This window comes from Galeopterus variegatus, unplaced genomic scaffold (genome assembly GCF_000696425.1).
Source record: "Galeopterus variegatus unplaced genomic scaffold, G_variegatus-3.0.2 Scaffold90, whole genome shotgun sequence".
NCBI classification, from domain to species: domain Eukaryota; kingdom Metazoa; phylum Chordata; class Mammalia; order Dermoptera; family Cynocephalidae; genus Galeopterus; species Galeopterus variegatus.
In genome coordinates, this window is record NW_007726201.1 from 581566 (window position 1) to 605623 (window position 24058).

The 24058-nt window shown below is 35.4% G+C and overlaps 1 protein-coding gene across 1 annotated transcript in view; it reads right to left on the reverse strand.

Moving 5' to 3' along the window:
* SPRED1 (sprouty-related, EVH1 domain containing 1) overlaps positions 1-24058 on the reverse strand; it is a 118779-nt gene that overhangs the window by 52583 nt on the left and 42138 nt on the right. Inside the window, exon 2 of the mRNA XM_008581105.1 lies at positions 7831-8005. Within this exon, the coding sequence (XP_008579327.1) occupies positions 7831-8005 (175 nt within the window). The remainder of the gene's footprint in view (positions 1-7830; positions 8006-24058) is intronic.

The following is a 24058-nucleotide window of genomic DNA, read 5'->3' on the forward strand; positions in this document are numbered from 1 at the left end:
CCTGACATTATCATTTCCTGAAGACTAGTAAACTGCCTACATTCTCTACTTCATATTAACTCTTAATATGCTATCTTTATACTTCCATATTTATTAATGTACAAGAAAGGAAGGCATTTTCTTAACTTCAATGCATGGTACTTTTGATGAACTATCAGTGACTCAGTAAGGCAACACCATGAAAATGATTGCCTTTGGTGAAAAGCCAGATTAAGATTAGAGATGAAGTAGGTAAAGACAAGATTATAAATGTTTTCTGTGTTGAGATACAGAGATGGAATTTTTTCTAGGAAATTATTGGGGGATACTAAAGAAATATTAGACAAAGCTTTAGAAGTGCATTATGATAAACAATATAAAAACTAGAAGAAGCTAGGTAAAACTGGGTAATAAAAAAATTAGAAGACTTATTTGTAATAACATAGGCAAGATATGAGATGACTAGAGATGAAAAAGATGAAATAGAGTCAAGAATGAAGAAGCCCTGTTTGAATAAATGGATAAATCATTGATATCTCCAAAGTTTGTGGCCATTGTTGATGTACATTTTGATATCATTTACCAAATCCAAGAAGTCTACGATCTTATATAGTATAAAGCATAAGAATTTAACTAAGAATATAAACTCATTCTACTTTCAGAGCACTTAAGACTTGAAAATCTAAACATACAAACTAAAATATAAAATTATATTCATAATATAAATCATCTTTACACAAATGTTACCTACCATCTCAGTAAGGCCTTCCTTGGCTACTCCATCTAAATTTTAACCAACCTACCCCTCAAAAATTCCCTATATCCCTTTTCTCTGATTTGTTTATTGTACTTATTTTTTATTATAATATTTATTTAACCCTCACTAGAATATACATTCCCGCAAGAAATGAGATTTGTATTTGCTCAAATATTGCCAGTGCCTAGAACAGTATTTTGCACACAGTAGCTGTTCAATAAATATTTGTTGCACGAGTGAATGAAAGATTCATCTTTAAAAAGAGAGTATAAAAAAAAAAATAGTGTAGGATTCAATGAAGTTCCTTTAGTATTAAGTGAGGCGAAAACTCAGCAACATATTGTCTACTGAAATATAAATGAGTGATTTAAGAGATATGAAAAATTTAGATTGAGATAAAAAAGAAAATAACAAAAAAAGATTCTAAAGCCAGAAGTAATCTAGTGAAATTAGCAGAAAATCAGAGGTACAAAGTAATAAAGAAAGCATGAAACTGAAGAGCAGTAAGAGGGGAATGAAAAGGAAATGATAAGAAACTGTAAAATTCCTTAAAGGGAACAGTTCTGGGTAACAACCAGATCCAGGAAAGTAGTGCTGAAATGAAGACAAGATCAAGATTGCTAAGAAATGTAGCCAAGAATGATGATGAGGCTCAGATGTGGAAAAGCTGGTTACGGTAAGTATTTGCTACAGTCAGCAGATGAAAATGAAAATGGAGGATGGTGATCTGAATAGTATAGAGTATCAATAAAGGGATTCATATATGTGGGTAATAGAGAAATATTCTGTGAGGGGAATAAGGAACAATGAAAATGCTGCACCATCTCCACTCCCACCATTTTCCTAACCGTGGTATTATAGTGAATAGGAAAACTAGTATCTTTCAAGAGACAAAACTGCTAGGGAGGCTGAATTCTAAGAAAAAAAGCTAGTTAAGGCGATTAGTATTTAGTGGAAGAAACTTCTGTAGAAGGACTGAGGTTTCACAATGGAATAATTCAGAGGCACAGTGGAAAAGCTTAGCAGGAAATTCTTGTTCTGGACTTATAAAGTTCAACCCAAGGCAGAAAGATGTTTTCCTGGTCTTTAAAGATTTCCCCATGGTAGAAAGAAAGTGAGTCTCGTTTTTAATAAAGCTACTGTTATATTATAACTACTTTATTTTATTCCTAGAAAACAAATATTCTAATTTTGTTTTAGGCTCCAATAACTGGTAAGAAATCCCATTTTAAAAATGTGTTCTTTTTAAACAATAGGAAGGCACTTTAATTTTTATAAACAACTTTTTATACACAATCTAATTACTTATCAATCCTAAAAACATTCCTTAATCTCTTTGGCAACTTCCTAAACTGGAAATGTTTCCCATTTTTCCTTTCTCCATTTCAATATTAACTTTGTCACTCTAAGTTTATAACGACAGTTATCTTATAACCGTGCTTTTTTCTTGTTTCCATGGAACATCTTAAGTAATTCAGACATTTTAAAAGAGTCCTACTGCATATCTATTTTCCCTACACAATCTTTTGTCATCTCTTAGCACATAATAGGCTTTAAAAAGCATAACTTTAATTAATAAATTTACAGTATTTTACTATCTACTATATAAACTTAAAATTTGCTCTTTTAGATCCCCATGATAATTAAAAATTGTGTTTAGTAGTAAATAAATATTTTAGCAAATTTTTTATGTCACTATTGACACAATTCAGGAACTTATAAAGAATGTAAAGGTGTACTATAATTCAGTGTTTAAAATTTACATATTGCATGTAATTCAGCTAAAAATGGTCAAATGACAAAACCTATACATACGGCAAACACTTTGATAAAATGTCTGCAAGTTAGAAGAGTCATACAGAAGAAGAGCCACTGTACCTAATAAAAACTAAATGTAAAAGATAACGTTTTTATCATGGGGAATGTGGAGATCTATGTAAAGTTACCTATATAAAACAACAGTTAAAATTTAGTTAGCATTTTTAAAAATATGTGGTTCAAAGTAACTTGTCTTAAAGAATTAAAGGAAGAAATAAAGGCTCTAAAGATTTAGAAGGAAATAGAGAATACAGCTCATAGACATCAAGAAAGAAGTTCTGACAATCTATCCTTGACAAGGACCATTCCATCCCTGACTGTCTGCAAAAAAGGTTGTATAGTATGCATAAAGCAAATGTACTTTCACAGGGCCTGGCTTTCCAAAGACTTGCAGTTTCAAATTTTGACCTCACAAAAAACAGGAAATTTTCCCCAGGCCATTTAGTCTCTGTTGTAAGATAAAGAGTTGTAACATAGCAAGGCTGCTGGTTCAAAGACAGACAAGTTACTGATTGATATGTAAAGTTACTGGGAAGCTGCTGGAGGAAGAAGGAATGTTTGCTAGATCAAGCTTTTGTGAGTAGATCGACTTAATTGAATGTTACCAACTTTTATTGTTAAAACTTGTTAAATGGCACTTAGCAAAAACCCCACCTATGTCTCTTCTTGTAACTTGCTGGGCTGGAAAATAAATGCAGGAAGAGAACCCCAATTTGTGGTTAATTTCCCAATGCTTCACTCTTGAGGGTTCGGGAGATTAACCACTTTTTAAGGCTTCTCACTGCTCAGAAGAGATGGGCTTTGAGTAATCTTTGGCAGTTCCGTCACCCAGGGGAAAAGGGGTAACAAATCTGTGGGAGGCAAAGCAACAAAAGGTAGTACTTTCATTCTCTTAGGCTACAAAATCAAAGCCTGGCGTTTCTTTCAAATTCTTTCTTAACCATCAGTAAAGCATGAAAGTCAATTATGTAGAGCAGTGCTTTCCAACCCTTTCCTCCTCAGCCCCACAAAGAAAAACATTTATAAGGCAACCAGCTGGGAGGCTCCAGCCACTTTAACCTATTCATGGCACACGGGTTGGGAAGCTCTAATTTAGACTACTAGAAAGATAACCTAAAAAATAAACTCTACCTTTGTCAACATCATAAGAAAGAGCAAGTTATAGGTAACCATCATAGGAAATAGTAATTTCTGATGACTCTGAGGAAGTGAGTGAATGAATGAATAGGTACTGACCCAATTACACAAAACGATACCTTCTTCAAGTCCTGGGCTGCCTGTTCTTTATTTTTGCCCCCTTTCTTATATAAAAAAGGGTTTCTTATAACCCTTTGGGAAGCATAATAAAACTTACTTTTAGTACAAGTAATTGTAAATCAAAAGCTGGAAAAGTCTTCTATGAAAGTGCTTCTCTGATCATTGAAAAAAGCTATCTTTTTTCTTCACTATTTTTGCCAGCATGCTGACTTACAAACACTTTAAAAATATTATCTAGTATTTCTTTATTAGCCACAGAAGTGGCCATATGCACCTCTTCTTACTATTTATCAATTTTTTCTTAAAGGGCACAAATTTATTCATGGGGTATGGGGAGAAGAACCTCACTTATAAGAATTCACCTAAGGACTCTAAGATGTGACCAATAGGCAAAATGGGTACAGAACAGTTTTTGGCAACTATCTTTTATAAATAACTATTACATAGGAACAACTATTAAAATGTACTGTTTCTTCTCTGAGAACGCTTTTAAAAGAAAGCTACTATTAATTTGGCAAACACCTTGTAGACTTACAGACTCAGTACTCAGAGTACTTCTTAAAAAAAAAAAAAATCAAGAAACTTGAACCCAGAAAAATGGATTAAAATAAAACCAAAGAAAAAAACCAACAACCCTATAAAAATGGACATTAATGACCCCCAAATACAGTGATAATAAAAAAGAATGTATGTATACTTCCAATTCTATTATTAGACTCTTCAAAAGAAGTCTTGGTCAGAAGTGTATTACCCAGCAGAGGAAGTCAATTAATCTGTTTATTTCAATGTCACTGTCTCATTTGTCTTGAGATTCCACAAGGCTGCTAGTTTCAATTTATAGCTTAGTTATTGCCTCTGCCTTTAATCATACAAGTCCAGTAAGCTAGAATGCTTTACTATAGCTAATCACTCTAAGAAATATGGCAAACCTCCAACTAAAAGCAATTTTTCCTTTATGTTTACACTGAGATATGTTTATTATCCCTGTTTCACAAATAACAGTTTCCTCATGGAGAAATGCTTAGATGAAACAACATGTGTTCCGATTCCTGGTCAGTACTTCTAGAAGAGCCTATTTAGTTTATCAAGATTCTACACCCAGGACTAGGTTAAATGTTCTTTTTTTTAAAGCCCTGTCAGAGAAAATGAGCTCTTTCTGAATCCCAGGTTTATTCTTGCTAGCTTTATGTTAAAGCTACATTCTGAACAATCACCTAATCCATCAATCAGAGGTATCTCTGACCAGCCTCACTCCTATTTATGTAGATTTGGTCCCTTATTTAATTATTCTAAAGCAAAATGTCCGTGTCTATTAATATATCTAATATGCTGCTTCACTGATTTTTTTCCCCTCTATTTCACAACTAGGTTATCCTTTTTCTTTTTCTTATGCTTTTTCTAGCAAGGTTTTTTTCTCCAAGCTTGACTCCACATCTGACTTCTTTCTTCTTCTTTCCTATTTCATTATTTTAAAAAGTGTTAGATATTCAACATATTACTCAGTTTCAAAAATCTCGTTTCCTCTCTAACATTCCCCAGTCATCATTAGCTCAGACTAGAAGCATTATACTCTAGGCAGTTCACCATAGGCCCCCCCTTCTTAGATGTTTCCACGTTATAAAAGCATTAGTAGGTGCCAGACATCATTTTATCCAAGGCAAGAACCACCTTTAAATATTTAAACTTTTTAAAGGTGACATGTTAAACTTATTATATTGACGTCTGACATCATCTGGAGTCACCTACAATACTAAAAGCACATTCTGATTAATTGAGATACATTGTACAGTGTGTGTGTAACCCAGAGGAGAATCATAACTTCACAAAACACTAGAGTTAGAAGGCTTTCAAGATGATTTAGGATAGCTCTCCTCAAACTGAGGAAGAAATTGGGGCACAGACAAGTTAAGCAACTTTCTAATGTACTGAAATGATTCAGGTGTAAAATATATCAAGAAACCAAGACCCCAAACTAACAATAGGTTGCATTCAAAATGTTCATGTACAAAAGAATTATTTGAAATTTAAAACACATTTCTAATAGAAATAACATAGATGCTAAATGGGCTCATAAACCGGATCACAATATATATTTAAAGGGAATTCTAATCATTTTCAAGAGTCTTAGAAATTTTGGGCACTTTATTGTCATTCTGCTTCTAAGTATATGTTCTTTTCCTTGATGCAGAAATGACACTAACATTACTCAGCTTTTCAGATATAATGTTATCATTTTCAAGAGTCTTAGAAATTTTGGGCACTTTATTGTCATTCTGCTTCTAAGTGTATGTTCTTTTCCTTGATGCAGAAATGACACTAACATTACTCAGCTTTTCAGATATAATGTTTGGGTTTTTTTCCAGATATAATTAGTTGTTTTTGGCTCACAAATGAAAAAAAGAAGAAAGAGACTTCCACATTAATTAAAAGAGAGAAAATAACTAATATCAAAGGTTAGACTGAGATTGGCTATAATCTAAAAGACGGTGAATAACAAATGCTGGCGAGGTTGTGGAGAGAAGGGAACACTACTGCACTGCTGGTGGGACTGTAAATTAGTACAACCACTTTGAAACACAATTTGGAGGTTTCTCAAACAACTACAGATAGATCTTCCATATGAACCAGCAATCCCTCTTCTGGGTATATATCCAGAGGAATGGAAATCATCATTTCAAAGAAATACCTGCACTCCCATGTTCATCGCAGCTCTGTTTACAATAGGCAAGATATGAAACCAACCTAAATGTCCATCAATAGATAATTGGATAAGGAAACTGTGGTATATATACATTATGGAATACTACTCTGCCATAAAAAAGAATAAAATACTCCCATGTGCACCAACATGGATGAAACTGGAGAAACTTATGTTGAGTGAAACAAGAAAAGCACAGAGGGATAAATACCGCATGTGCTCACCCATATGTGGGAGCTAAGAGAGAAAGGAAGGCAGGAAAGAAAGACCACAGTAGTGCCGTGATCCAACAGAGGGAGGGAACATTCCTAGGCTACAAATTGGAGTTGAGGGGAGAGGGGTAAGGGGAGGGAGGTTGGGGAATAATTGGGAGGAGACAAAGGGTACAAAAGTAATTTCTGGTAATGGATATGTCCCTGGTATGAATCTGGCCCCCACATCATGGACAGGGGTGGGGACAATCAGCTTTGTATTTCACGAATATTCATAATTAATTAATTAATTAATAAGGATTAAAAAAAACAAAAAAAAAAGGTTAAACTGAAATTTTAAAATATATACATGTAAGAAATCACTCATCTGGGTAGAAGATAACAGTGTTAAAATTTAGGCTGGCCACTACGTAAACTTATGAGCCTAGAATAGAATAAATGGATTAATATGGTGAATGAAGAGAAAGAGCCTGAGAACACAGGAGTCTAGGGCAGGGTCAGCAAAATTTTTCTGTAAGGTGCCAGGTACAGTCTTCTGCAGTTACTCAGCTCTGTCATTGTAGTGTGAAAGTAGCCACACACAATGACCTTGGCTATGTTCTATTAAAACTTTATGAATAAAATTTAAATTTCACATAATTTTTGTATGTCACAAAGTATTTATTATTCTTTTGACTTTTTAAAAAAATCACTTAAAAATATAAAAACCGTTCTGAGCTCACAGGCCATACAAAAACAGGTGGTGGTCCTGAATTTGACCCACAGACTATAATTTGCTAATCTCTGGTCTAGGGAATAGTGGGGAGAAAGGGAGGCAGGTTGTAACTAGTTTAATAACTACGAGGATTATTCATGAATGTCCCTGCATAAACCCAAATGGAAAAGCAGCTCCCCTCACTCAACATGTGTACATTAATGTCAGTCTCAGTTCAAAGGAAACAGTCATATTTCACTGTCTTCAACAGAAAAACAGCTCCAGAAACATAATCACAGATTCATGGGCAAAAATAACCCTCATATATGACAGCACACTAATCGTAATTTTAAACAGACAATTCATTTTGTAGAAAACATTTCAAAATTATAGCAATAGATACATTATTCATTACCATTTTGTCCCTGAGTCGCTCTCCACGGATAAAAAAGTCAGCACAGCCATTCTCTTCCTGATGAGGGACTTTGAAGACAGTGACGCTGCTTAGTCCACTCCCTCCTAGTGGTAACCATCCACCACTTGAATCATCTCGGGTCATCACCACAGCTCGCACTCGTGCATAACTATTACTAAAATAGATGCAAAGAGCAGAAATTAGCTTTTCCATAAACAAAAAACAGCCAAGATGTCAGTCTTGTTTGAGAAACCAAAGACCACATTAGATAATATGTGGTGACTAAAGTGTTTACTACTTCCACGACAATCCACAAAAAGTAACCTACTTGAATGAGGTCAAAAACTACAAACTAATTTTAAAGGCTATCCTTTATTTTGAAGACTAAACTCTTAATAAAAGACTACAGAACTTTTATTTCCATTCATTTCAGTAGTTCAAGTACATCTGAATGCCATGAAACAAGTTGTGAAGGACTCAAAGACAAATACTGTCAAACTACATAGGCCACCATCAAACTTATCTATATATGATCATTTGCTGCATTATTATTACTAGGACAAATTATTGCTGTATTTTAGCATATGCAATGTGGCATCTCTAAGTTCCTAACAGTTCTGGAATATATTATGAATAAAATGCTGAGACAAACATGCTTAGGTTAGATGCCACATTTTTATTTCTTCTACCAATCTCCTACACAAATCAAGCGAATTGGTCTGTATAAACCTTTCATACGTTCATTTGGGCAGACTCTTCTTATAAGACACTACATTCTAATTCCATTTCAGAATCATTTTCCCAATATTAATTATTCTTTACATAAAATCTAGAAAACGTGTTTAGTGTACCAAAAGTTCTACACAACTGGTATCTAGGCATTTAAGTTCTAAAACTTTCAATAGGATAATTATTAATGAAATCTTTTTTTTTTTTCCTTTTTGTCTTTTTTACTGACTGGTAACGGGATCGCAACCCTTGGTGTCACGCCTGTACCGGGGACCGGCAACGGGATCGCAACCCTCGGTGTTGCGCACGCACCGTGCTCAGCCAGTGAGCAGGAACTGGTCTCCACATGGGATCCGAACCCTCGGCGGGAGCGCCGCCACGCTCCCAAGCGGCGCACTCTCCAGTGCGCCACCAGGCCGGCCCTTTTAATGAGATCTTTTTAAAAGTAGTATATCTTGGTGACTTCTTAGAAAATTATACTGAATATAAATTAAACTTGTCCTGATTATTACGAATATCAGTTGACATTGTATGTAATAGTCTCTGCATGTTCTATGTTGTCAGTTGTCATTTCTGTTGGCATTGTGCTTGTTTGAAAGCTCCCCCTTGCTTTTTTAAAACTTTATACACTTATTTATTTTATTGAGGTGTACTTTACATACAGTAACATGCACCAATTTTAAATATATAGAATTCAACAAATTCTGACAAGTGTATACACCTGTTTCTATGGTAAATGTTTGTGTGCCCCCAAAATTAATATGTTGAGATCCTAACCCTCAAAGTGATGGTATTAGGAGGTGCGGTCTTTGGGAAATGATTAGGTCATAAGGGCAAAACCTTCATGATTGCACCCTTACAAAAGAGATCCCAGAAAGCTAGCTCATCCTTTCCACCATATAAAAAACACAGTAAGAAGGGGCCATCTACGAACTGGAAAGCAGGCCCTCACCAGACAACAAATCTGCTGGCATCTTGATCTTGGACTTCCCAGCCTCCAGAACTTTGAGAAATAAATTCCTATTGTTTATAAGCTATCCAGTTTATGGTATTTTGTTATAGCAGCCCAAACGACTAAGATACATATATAACCAACATGATAATCAAGTTACAGAACATTTTCATCACTCCAAAAATTCCCTTATCTCCTTCCTATCAAATAAGTAACCACTGTTCTGATTTCTAACATAGACATTAGTTTTGCCTGTTTTGGGCCTTCGTATAAATGGAATCAAACAGAACTACCACTTATACCATTTTTTTCTGACTTCTTTTACTACATTGTTTTGTGTATCAGTTAGTAATCCTCTAATTGAACAAATATATCCCAATTTATTATTTCTTATGTTGACAGCATTTGTATTGTCCTTAGTTGTTGGCTACAAATAAAACCATTATAAACATTCTTGTACAAGTCTTTTTGTAGACATGTTTTCATTTTTCTTAGGCAACTACCTAGAAGTGAAATTAATGAGCCACAGGATAGGTGCATGTTTAACTTTGTAAGAAACTAACAAACTGTTTTCCAAAGTTGTGCCATTATACATTCCTATCAATAATGTATGATAATTTCAGATGCTCCATATCCCTGCCAATATTTGGTGTTTTCAGTATTTTTAATTTTACTCTTCTTAATGAGCATATTAGTGGTATACATGGTGGTTTTAATTTCCATTTCCCTGATTACTCATGACGTTGAGCATCTTTTCATGTGCTTACTGGTCAACTGCTTATCTTCTTTTTAAGGTTTTGGGTCATTTTTTATTATGTTGTCTTTTTATTATTGATTTTTAGAAGTTATTTATAAATTCTAGACACAAGTCTTTTGTCAGAGAACAGTATGCTGTTAAATCTGCATTGTGTTGTGGTTATGAGTGAGGATTCTAGAGTCAAACTTCCATAAGCTAGATCTCGGCTCAGCAACTTATTAGCTGTGTGACCTTGGGAAAGTTACTAAACCTCTGTGCCTCATCTCATCTGTAAACCTCAGTCTCTTCTGTAAAATAACAGCACCCACCCTAAATAAATGTAAATAGTGACTGACACATAATAAACACTATATAATATATAATAAATATAAAATATGTAATAATAATTATGAATACAAAGCATTTTAATTTGAATGAGTTGCCATCCTGGTAATTAAAGCCAGGCACGACTGGGGAAATAATAAAATTTACATGGGTAACCATAATTTTCTATTACTGGGGTAAAAATAATTCTTTATATAGAAGCTCTGAAAGGTTTCAGCTTTACAGGTGACTATTCTGTCTGAGCTTTTTATTATACAGTTATTCGGAGGCTCTAATTCTTATCTAGGCCCAATTCTTGCCAATCTTCAATGCAGAGAACTGGTCAGAGGAGGTATGGGTGCATAAAGGCTGGTTGGTGTAGATATCAAATTGGAATCCTCCCTTCTGGGATAGGCCAGAGCACAAATACCCCTGCTATAAATAAAGATGGCATGCATCTTAAGAAGCTCTGAGAGAATACAACATAATAACCACTTTCTCAGGCTAGCTTCCATTTTAAGGCAAATGAAGAAGCTCTTACAAGATGCTGCTTTTTTGTTGTTTTTTTAATTCATAATCTAAATTGTACCACAATTTCTAATCTTTGATCTTATTTATTTAAACAGTTATTTCCAATATATCCTTTCATAGACAATAGGGGGATTAAATTACTGTCATAGTCCGTTTTGTGATGCAATAACACAATAACAGAGTGGGTAATTTATGAAGAACAGAAACTCAACTCTCACAGTTCTGGAGGCTGGGAAATCCAAAACCAAGGTTCAGGTAGGTTTACTGTCTGGTGAGGGTCTAGTCTCTGCTTACAAGATGGCACCTTGAAAGCTGTGACCTCCAGAGGAGCAGAATGCTGTCCTCACATGATAGAAATCAGAAAGGCAAAAAAGGGATAAACTCCCTCCACCAAGCCCTTTGATAAGGGCCTTAATCCATACATGAGGACAAAGCTCTCATGACCTAAACGTCTCACAAAAGGTCACAGCTCCCAATACTGCTGCACTGGGGATTAAGTTTCAACATGAATCTGAAAGGACAAAAACGCTGAAGCCATTAGCAACTACTAATGTAGAAGTCCAGGTGGATTGGACTAGGTTGATAATGAACACAAAGAGGAATGAACTGATTCGGGTAGCTGGGGAGGTACAGACAAGAGGACTTGCTGGAGAGATTACAGTGAAAAAGCAAGTGTTCCAAATTATCTAAATTTCTTAATAGTAACCATCAGCTGCATTTTAAATTTAACTGTATTTCAATAAAGTTAGAGGCAAAAGAAGATGACCAAACACAAAGATAAATTAAAATTCTATCTATCCCCTATCCTCCTTACTGCTATCAGATCTGTTAAGCATAATATCTATTCTATTCAACTAAATAAATGGAAAAAAAAAGTTACTAAGCACTGTGGCAATATCAGCTCCTATGGAATTCTAACTGATCTTATATCGGTTTCATTTTCATTTTCTCAAGATTACGTAACATATTTTTGTCCCCTTGGAAGTGTAATAATTGTACGGTTTACTTGAGTGAGGATGTTTTAACTCCATTTAATTAGCACTCAAGTAACTAATTTGCAAGGAAATGTTATCTTGGTGAATCTACAAATCATAGGACCTAAAAACTGCAAAGCAACTTCACCCTTCAGACCAAAACTTTGTAATCTCAGCTTTCTGAACCTCTTGGAAGGGATCTGTAAATCACAAAAACTGTATTCAAATGTGAGTTTTTTGCCATACATGTATTTTCTTCAGGGGAGGTACTACATAGCTTTAATAACAATGTCAATAGCATCAAATCTGTCCTGCCAACTTAAGAACCAAACAAAACAAACAAAATGACCTGTACAGTTCTGGCTGTTGCTCAGATCCATTTCCTAAATTTGGATACATTTGTAATTGCGTGATGGTCGTTTATAACATTTTGGCTGACTGTTCTTAGGCTTAACAGTTCCGAAATAAATTCCTTCCTTTGTCTTTCTCTCCTCACTATACCTCTCTTCTTTCTATTATTATATCCAACTAACACCTCTATTTTAGCCCAGTGAAACCCATTTGAATTTCTGACCTCCACACTACAATATAAAAAGTTTCTACTGTTTTAAGCCATTAAGTTTGTGGTCAGCAGCAAGAAGCAACTAATACAAATAATGAGGGAAAACCTTCCTGAGGTTTGAAAGCAATCTACACATAGGAAACAAAGATAACCATTTTCCATTTCTAAGTACAATAGTACCAAAACAAAATGCCACCCCACACCCCCCACCGAATTGAGAAGATTCTTAGAATCTCAAGATTTGTTCAGTATAACATGAATTTATGTTATTTTTTTCCATTGAGGAATGTTTACAGTGACAAAATATCCTTTGCCCTATACAAAATATTTTAAGTAAACATTTACTATCCAAATATTAAACATTATTATAGAGACCAGGTATAGGAAAAAAGGGAAGCATTGAATAGTAGTAGTTTAGGATGATACGGCCCTTCACAATGTAAGTACTTGCCTTCTAAACTATGTAGAACACATACGTTCAGAACATAACCACATTGCTACTCATACATCTACTCACTTAACCAGTGAGCATTTATTTATACGCCACATGCATTAAAAAAAATGAAAAGTTATGGTCCCTTCCCTGTAAAAGCTCCTAATCTAGGTTCAGAACATAACCACATTGCTACTCATACATCTACTCACTTAACCAGTGAGCATTTATTTATATGCCACATGCATTAAAAAAAATGAAAAGTTATGGTCCCTTCCCTGTAAAAGCTCCTAATCTAGTGGGCAAAGGTTTAGTAATCTACTATATTCCCATTATGTGTTAATATACCTTTAATATTATATTTGATGTGAGTTTTGAATCAGAAAAAAACTAAGGACACTTCACGGAGGGAGCATAACACAAGTATGTCATAGTTAAGGACCAATACTAAGTTCAAAAAGTGATGGTAGGCATGAGCAGAGCAGGAAAAAAAATAAAATACTAGTTGTCTTACTGTATCAGCCCTTGCATACTCTGTTCAAACTTACTAGTACTCTATTTTATATCACAATAAAGAGACCACAGCATGACAATAAGCAAGATATTTGTGTTTTAAAAGATCACTCTAGGGCCGGCCCAGTGGCGCACTGGAGAGTGTGCCGCTTGGGAGCGCGGCGGCACTCCCGCCAAGGGTTCGGGTCCCATGTGGAGACCAGTCCCCGCTCACTGGCTGAGTGTGGTGCGGGCGCAACACCAAGGGTTGCGATCCCGTTGCCGGTCGCGGTACGGGGCGCGACCGAGGGTTGCAATCCCCTTACCGGTCAGGAAAAAAAAAAAAAAAACAAAAAAAAAAAAAAAAAAAAGATCACTCTAAGAGCAAGAGCATTAAGAGAACTTTACTGCATCAACCCTACTGAAATAGGTATTGCCCCATCTACCGAGAAGGAAATTAAGGACTGAGTTTGATTAGAAAGATGAAGGTCTGAATTACTTTAGCACTGACAACTTTAGAAAATGGAGCAAATATTATTTTCCATATAGTAATCATAAATCCAAAGCATCACATGACATTCTGTTTAATAAGTCATACTTCCTAAGTTCCAAAGGCAGTACCATCACTTATAAAAGCTATAATCTTGAGCAAATTACTTAACCTCTCTATACCCCATTTTCCTATCTGTAAAATGGAGATAATAACTGAATCCATCACAGTGTTTATGAGAAGTAAATAAGGAAATGCATGTAAAGTGCTTAGCATTGTGCCTGGCTCATAGTTAGGTGCTCAATGAATGTTATAATGACTTGATACATTAAATCAGCTTTATGATGTTATACTATCTGTACATGAAATTGTCTAAATTTGCCTCATTCTATATTTATGATGGTTTTGTATAACAAACCCAGGAGACAGCCCCCCTTTCAGAATCTTTTAATTTAAGTAAGAATTATTAAGCACAGCTAAGTATCAAGTATCAGTTATCTAAGTCTCTCACAAACTGCCTACATGATGGAAGCACTTACCTCTAACCAAGTCATTGGCATCTGGGAAGACTTCTACCAAAAGGAGAAATAAAACTAAAATTTGATGGATGAACCAGAGGTATTCACAAAACTACCCCTGTAGAATCAACCATTCTAGGTTCTGCTAGAAAGTATCATCAACCTGCCAAAGTAGTTCATGTCCTTGGCCTTCTGACACCACTACTGTCCATTCCCCATGACTCCTTAATTACCAACACTGATAGTACTTAAATATCATCTTTAAGTTCCCTAAATGTATGTCAGAAGAACTGAACTATAAAATAGTATTCATTGTCAAGAGACCAGAACACAGAAGAGAGGATGTCAACATTAATACTAGAGTTCGTGATGAGATAAAAGCATTACAATAAAATATGGAAAACCTAAAAATAATCTTATAGTAAGAAAGGCCTAAGATCCAGAGACCATTAAAATATGAAAGCGTAAATTCAACACAGTAAACATATGCAAAACCACCATAAACAATAAAAACAAAGATGAGTAACAAATCGAGAAAAATAAATGTACATAACACATGTTTTTGTTTTCCATTGCTGCCATAAATAAATTACCCCAAACTTAGTAGCTTAAAACAACACAAATTTATATGGTTCTATGAGCTGGAAGTCCAAAGAGTTTCACTGGGCTAAAGGTTGTTGCTTGTCAGCACTGCATTCTTTTTAAGACACTCTGGAAGAGAAACCATTTTCTGCCTTTTCCAGCTCCTCTCCTAGAAACCATCAACATGCTTTGGCTCACTGTCTCCCCCTTTTCTACCTTCAAAGCTAGAAACATTGCTTCTCTCTGAGAGAACTTCTGTAGTCATCTCTCTCTCTGACTATGGTCTCACATTTAGGAAAGGTTCTCCTCTTTTAAGAACTCACGAGATTAGATTGGGCCCATCCAAATTATCCAGGATAATACCCTCATATCAAAGCTCATAACTTTAATCACAGTTGCAAAGTTCTACCATATTCACAGGTTCTGGGAATTAAGGCAAGGATATCTTTGGGGAGGGGGAAAAAGAGGACGGCACATTATTCTATCTAGCACAAACAACATACTGTGTAACAGTAAAAATGATTTTTCATATAAAATAACTTCATAACTCAGTAAGAAAAGACAAACAACCAGAGAAAAATAGGCAAAGTTCATGAATAAAATCCAAAGAAGAATATAAATGCCATGAAATATAAATAAGAAATTTAACTTTATTTACAGTAAGAACGCAAAGTAAAGAGTTAACCAAATACCAACACATTTGTTAACACAAGAGTCAGTAAGGCCATGGAAGTATAAATTAGTACAACAGGTTTAAAAGGTCGTTTAGAAATATCTATCAAAATTTAAGATGCCTATATTCTGACTCAGTAAATTCTACTTCTACTCATTTTCTCTAGATAATAGCCAAAGGTTTACAGTGTGGAAGCATATGCTGAATCAAGAAAAATGGATTACCCCTTGGCCTAACTACCCCCATCCCTCCTTGGCATTGGCCTTAAAGATGGCAGACCACGTTCCCAGTGTGGGATCCTGGTGCCTGGTTCTAAAGGAGGGACCTATGTTTCAAAGAATCATGTCTTGTCCTAATTTGTCTGTGAAGAACTTTAAAGACTGACACAAGATACTTGCATTCCTCAAACACACTGTAAAGCAGATGAACAATGAGGGAGGGCAGCAAGCCACAGGGGCAGTGCAAAATAGTACAGTACAGGCCAACCACATATGCACAAAAAGCCTAGGAGGAGAAGCTGGGGAGAAAGTTTCTTTAAGGAGATACGGCAATCCAAATTGACTTGACATACTAGGGAATTCAGAAAGCCACATGCATACTCAGAACAGAATACATGTTCAGAAAAGACATAAGTTTTCATCTCTGGCTGATCTCTAGGCTCAGCATAAGCAGGAAGTAAAGGGTAAGGCAGAATTGTAAATGCCCTTGCTAAGCACTGAAAGAGTGCCACCAGGATGGGATTATTAAAAAAGCAGAGTAACAAATGTTGACGAAGATGTGGAGAAATTGGAACCCTCCTACTTTGCTGGGGAATTTAAAACAGTGCAGACAGTGTGAAAACAGAATAGCTTTCCTCAAAAAGTGAAACATAGAATTACCATATGTGACCCAGAAATTCCATCCTTATGTATATACTCAAAAGAATTGAAAATAGGTACTCAGACAAATACTCATACACAAATGTTCATTGCAGCACTATTTGTAATAAACAGCCAAAAGGTACAAACACCCCAAGTCCCCATCAACTGAATATTAATCAGCTATAAAAAGGAATGAAGTACTGATAGGCTACAATGATGAGAATAAATCTTGCAAATACTATGCTAAATGAAAGAAGCCATATACAAAAGGTCACGTACTGTATTATTCCATTTATACAAAATATCCAGAACAGATAATTGCATAGACAGAAAGACTGGTGGTTGCCTGGGGATAGGGGAGAGGTTATGGGGAATGATTGCTTAATGGTTATGACATTTTCTTTTAGGGAGATGAAAAAATTTTGAAACTACATAGAGGTGACAGTTGCATAACATTGTGAATGTACTAAATGCCACTAAACTATACTTTAAAATGGTTAAATTCATGTTATGTGAATTTCACCTCAATTTTTTAGAAAGGTTAAAAAACAGGTGAAATTAATATTAATAGTATATATTAATTAATCCAATATAATATCATTAATAGGTAATCAATAAAAAATGAGATATTTTACATTTTTTGTACTAAATCTTTGAAATTTTGTGTGCATTTCACACATGTAGCATGTCAATTCTGACTAGTGCTTGACAGTCACGTGTAGCTAACAGCTATCATATTGGACAGGGAACCTTATGGAAAGATTATAAAAATAAATTGCCGAGTGACCATATATTAAAAGAAGACAGTCTTAAAATCTATAATGCTCATTCTTCTAACATGCAATACTTGTAGATAACCTCCAATGCCTTCTCTTTTTTAGAAATTGTAATCAACAAAGAAATAAATATATGCATATTCTTACCTTTGACTGTATTTTCTCCTGTGAAATGCTCTTTACACCTGTATAACAGACCTACATTTCATTCCTGTCTTGGCTTCCAGAGGCTATAAGGGCTTCCCCTTCCTGTGAATTCAATATATTTATCATCTATATCTTTCATTAGGTAGTTACTATCCTTGTGATTCTTCTTATCTATTATTTAACTTTGCAAACTTCTCCCATTTACCAAATCTTAAACTGCCCTGTACCACCCACAGTGCCTCATACAGCAAGGACTAAATTTGACATTCAACATTTTCCTGTTCCATCACTACTATCTCTCTACAACTAAACAACTAAACAGTATTTCACATGTAGGTAATGATAATATGAAGAGGACATCTGCAACATCCATTCTCGGGCTGTTTTCAGCTGAACTAACTACTCAAAGTCCATCAACCTGGATAGGCCACATTTAGCATCCTTAACTCAAAAGAATACAGAAGAGGCAACACAGCAGGGCAGCTTCAAAATTTCTCTTCAGCAGGAGTCCTCACAATAATTGAGGTGGCTATTCTTTCGCTCCTTAAGTGACAGTTTGGTTTTGAAAAAATGAGTCCCCATCGGTGGATGCATGAATTAACCTTGGCTTAGAAACCCCAAGCTCCAAACATAAACCAAAAGTCCCAGGAACATTCAAAGACTTTGCCTTGAAGTCCTGGCAAAAGACCAAAACTCTGCCTTTCCACCAGGTACACAGTTTATTCACAATCCTCCCAGTTCAGATGTTATTTATCAGTCAGCAATGTCGTCTAATAACACAGCTGACATTCCATCTTCATCAGGATTTCAGACAACCAGAATTAAAAAGTTAACACAAAGCCATTTTTCCATCAAGAAGGAAAACAGATTTGGTTAACCTTTACTGCTATCTGAAACTGAATAACTGCTACATAGATGGGGATATGCTTATGTGCATACCTTATTTATAAAGAGGTGCTTGCTCATCGTTAATTCACTGTATTAATACTGCTATCAGAATATGAATATTGCCTCATTATATGTAACATTAATTATAACAATATCCTACCTGCATATAAATGAAAACCAGTAAGAAATAACTTTAGTAACTTCTTATACATAGTTTTTAAAATAATCTGAGTTATAAATCTGAAAAGCATTGCTGCTTTTAACAAATAAGATATTCTCCAACAACATATCATCAAAAATGTCACTGACAGAGGCAGAAAAAAATTCTATTCGCACATTATAAAAAAAAGAAGACTGTGGTAGAATATTTTGAAATAACCAAATATAAATTTGGGGTTGTAAGGAGAACAGGTTAGGGAGTTTACAAGATCTGCCAGCCAATTAGTGCTGGCAGAGAGTAGGTTTTAAGAGTGGAAAGTCAGGACATATGCTCTTCTGAATCAAGCCTTCTGAGGAAAAGGTCTGGAAGCTGATAATTAACCAAAAGAACAAGGATCACTTTGGGGAATCAAATCAAAGACACTCCCTCCTGATAGCATTTCTCCAGTTATACTAAAATAACCAAGTAAGATTTAGTTTCAGTTTTTCTTACAGTGAGATTTCCTTAACCCCTCAATTTTTCCAGACCCAATGATATATATAGTAAGTCATAGAGCGGGGATTCAAACAAAGGTCTGAGTAGAAAGCCTATGTGCTCTGTGCCCTTTATCCCTGCTACAAACAAGCAAACACATAGTTAATACAACTCAATGATTTTATAAAAAAAAAGGATTCACACCATTCAGCTAATCAAAGAATGTTGAATTCCTGTAGGATAAATTAAAAAGAAACCTTTCTTGCACTCACTTATGCACACACATGCACACATACACACGAGCTTCCATATGGACACAGCATACAACTGTCAGTATGGGAAATTTAGCAGGATCCCAGCTACTATGAGGGTACTTGAAAAAATTCGTAGAAAGATTCACATTATCTTTCAATTCTACTTTTCCACTAACTTTTTGAAGTACCTTTGTGAGTTGTCTGAAGCATACATACAAGGCTTCAAACCAAAAAAGTTTTATTATAAAAATAAAACCAACTTCCCTTTGAAGTTGACTCTAATTAAGGGTTCCTCACTGATCTTTTTCCTTTAGCTCTAGGTTCATAAAATCTTTACAGTCCCAGCAGAGAGTGTCTCTGCTAAGAGTCCCAAAGTCCTGGAATTCAGTCTCATTGTCTCATTTGCCTGGCTTGGGCTATTTGCTAATCCCTAATCCAATCACACACCTGGAGGGTTAACTCACTTAATGAAAAGGCCTGAAAGAAGAGATGATTCCCCAAAGAAAAGGAGGGCGTTCTTAATGGAAGAGTCAAGGTATGCTTGACAGACTAAAACAATAGATGGCCATTACCATATTGAAGGAGGCAACATGGATGTGGATTTAAGAAAAGGTAAAAAATATATATATATCATTTAAAGTGTGTGGCACATCATGAAAGAGATGCAAGAGTATGCAATATATATATATATATATGTATCCTTGCTTGAGAAGGAAAGATCATTGATAACAAAAATGAAATTTAAAGTGTGTGGCACATCATGAAAGAGATGCAAGAGTATGCAATATATATATATATATATATATATATATATATATATGTATCCTTGCTTGAGAAGGAAAGATCATTGATAACAAAAATGAATTAGACTAAACAGAAATCCTTCTGGTGGAAGGCCTTGCATATTAAAAAGGGAACTAACTATTCTAGGATTCTGTGCAGGGGGAATATGATTAAATTAGTGTCTAAGAATAATTATACTGAAAAACAGTATCAAGAAAGCTTGGAATAGCCAGGAAGCAGAGAGAGAAAGGCAGCTAGAAAGATGCTATCTGAATCCAGATGCTATTTCAATAATAAAACCTGGGAATACAGCAGTTGTCTTTACAGACAGCTAGAAGGTGGAGACCTAGATCTATTCTTTTGGGCAAAACTCACAGAACAAATACTATAAGAATAAGGAAAAGGGTACAAAAATACAGTAGTCAAAGACAATCTTCAACACCTGTAAAGATTTCAAGACTTGTAAAGCTTCATTCAGTGGTACTGCATATAGGGTAAAAGATGTAAAAAAGAAGTCAACCAAGAAGGGAGTTTAGTTTAAGTACGGTAAGAACATTCAAAGGAAATAACTAAAAAACCACAGAGAGTCTATGGTACTGCATATAGTGTAAAAGATGTAAAAAAGAAGTTGTCAATCTAGAATGGGAGTTTAGTTTAGTACGGTAAGAACATTCAAAGGAAATAACTAAAAAACCACAGAGAGTCTAAATAATTCAACAGTACCTAGCACATAACAGGTGTTTAATGAAAAATCACATGGAAGGATAAATTTATTCAATGTCTTTTATAAGCCAAAAAATACATTAAACAGAAAGTATTCGAAGATGAATAAGACACAGCTCCTCTTCTCAAAGTACTCAAAATACAACCAATTTGAATAAATATTACAGTAAGGGCAGTAATTTTTATAAAGTGGCATCGGAGTTCAGAGGAACAAGTGATTAATTCTGGTAACTGAAGCTTTGAAAGTAAAACAGAAGCCTATGTGAAAGAAAGTAAAATAGAAGACTGAAACTGCACTTTGGGAGAAATAATATGACTTCTCTTCAGGAAGAGAGGAGTCAGTCAGTGATCGAAGTCAATATTTAAGAGAGGTGGGAAAATTTGTTAAATGTAATGAAAACCAAGACAATAGTTTTGTCTTAAAATGCAAATGAAAGTCCTAGTTTATCTGTATTATTTGAATGCAAAAATACCAATGGATTGGTACAATAAATGTAGAACACTGATTTTTCCAGTAATGGAGAGTAAAGGTATAAATTCAGATTTTGTTAGTATCTTTTTGTTAAGCCAAATTATTTTAAGTAAGACAGTCTGCCTTTTAGAAGGAAATTAATAGCTATAAATAAATGTTTGAATTTTCTAACTCTTCTCATTTCAAAGAAGACTAACTGGCCTATACTGACACCTGTTATAGTATCATAGGTCTTAAAGTAGAGGTTAAAAACAAACATAAATAAGCAAAAGCTACTTTAAGTGCATGTAATACTTGTGGTGGTGGTGGTGCGAGGGGCAAAAGCCAAATAAAAGGAACACTTTAATACTCCACTCCAGCAGCTGCCTTGCTGGGAAGGAACGCAGGCTCAGTATTGAGAACGTTTTGATCTTTTTAGAGAAGCTGGAAATCCTGCCTAGGTGAAATCAGACTGATTTCTCAAATTCTGGCTCATTTAAACATGGACTGGTTTCATCTTCAGTTTTCATCTTCTACCTTAAATCAACAAATAATGACTCTTTAATCCAACAGAAATAAATTGTTTTTATCCATTTTTACCAATGCATTTATCTTATTTTTCCCTTAAAACTAGGAAACTATACAAATAACATAGCATGCTTGGGGATCTACCACACAATGCAAGCAGTGAGAAACCAATTATCACTCTCCCCTAATTACTTAAACTAAATGTCACTTGAATGCATTTTTTTCATTTCTAAGTGTTGAATTCACTTTGCTCTTAAACATGAAATACAAAACTTGTAAAACCCCAACAAATTCATTTAGTAATGACCACACTAATGACCAGGAATCATGGCAAAACTTGTTCTAGTGGAAAATTCCACTAGATTATTAGTATATTAATTTCTTTCTAACAAGAATAGCATTTTTTCTACTCCTTAAATAGTTCTAATGCAGGGCCTCTACACCCTATTCCATTACACTCTATTTCTTTTCCTGGTTTTATTTACTTCATAATGCTTATGACTACCTGAAATTATTTTATTTACTTATTTCTTTAAGTATTTATTGTCTGTCTCCTATTAACAGGATTTATGTTCCATATGAGCAAGGTCCTTGGCTTCCTTGAAGGAAGTAAATGGGAAAGCATATAAATTCCAACCTTCCTCTTAATTTATTAACATGCCATATCCATGAGACTCTATGAAGACAATAAAATATTTTATGAAATTTTAGTCCTAAATAAGACTGAAGTAGGAAAATTTCAGTATCCCAGTCTTCTCTACCTTCCTCCTCTGAGCTCCCTTCCTGCCAAAGCAGTCATTCACCTTGTGCTTTTGTAGTCAGGGAATTTTGACTTAGGGAACATAAACATAAGTGACTCGAGAAGCAACTCTAATGACACAGAGAGAGGTGCAAGCAGGTACGTTCTTAAAAATCCAAGCACAAACCGTAAGATTTTCTCAATTACATGTCACTCAGAAAAGAATATCTCAGATCTCAGAGTGATTCAAGTCTTTCCAGGAACCAGGTACACTCTGGATCCTAAAAGAGCTGAAGGATCAGTAGAGGTAAATTAGAAAAAAAGGAGAAAAGTAAAGGAAGGGGAAGAAGGGTCTTCCTGATGGAAGATTATTTTATGCAAAGGCCATGAGGCAAGAAAGAGCATCAGAAAAATGATATGCTGTAAGATTCAGACAGACGTTTTACTGTGGAGGGGGAAGAAAGCAGTAATGAGATACATGGACCAGTTCATACAAGACCATATTAAGGGTTCTGTTCTTTATCTTAAGAAAAAAACAGATTTTGAGCAGGGAAATATATAAGATCTGCATTAAAAAAAAATAAATAAATAACACTGCTTTGCAGATTGAAGGAAAAAACAATAGCGGGAGAGGAGGGAGTCAATAGTGAATGCAGAAGGTATTTTAGTAATCCAGCTGAGAAATACAGAATGATGAGACAATTGGACAAATAAATGAGAATACTGAATGGACTAAAGACAAACTGTGCTGTCCAGTGTACTTCTAAAAGTCTAGCCACATTTTTTGTCCCTTTTCAATTGTTCCCAACCTCTAGAATAAAGGTCTTCTTACATATTTTTTTAAACAAAGAATTAATAGGATAATGCAATGCAACTTAATATTTATGGCAACTGCATATATGTGGTAGGACACAAGTACAAAAAAGATCACATCCCTTCCCTCAAGGAGTTAACCACCTAAACAGAATCACAAAGTTCTGGTCAAGATGGTGGAATAGACAGTCCCCAGCGTCACTCTCCCCAAAATTAACCAATTTAGAACTATAAAATGTAACAACAGCCACGCTGGGGCCACTGGAGCTGAGAGGAAGAAGAGGAGAGACCTACGGAGTTCATGAAGGTAGGAGAAACCACAATGAGAGAAAGAAAAAACTGCTCAGAGCATTTCGGGCCATGGCCGCTTTAAGGCTAGAGCTGCTGAGCACATGGAGCAGGAGCCGGCAGACGCTGCAGCTATGTCCTTCGGGTGAGCTTGCGTGGAGGTGACAGGAGAGAAAAGGGCCTTAGTGGCCCCCAGGCCAGCAAGACCACTAATAGGGTTCCTGTAGACCCACACAGGAGGAGCCAGAACAGCTGAAAATGGGGAACCATTCAGAAGCCAGTGAGTCATCGCAAGGGACTGGTGCAGGGCTTGTCCCATGGGAAGTGTTTGGAGCACAGGCAGTGGGG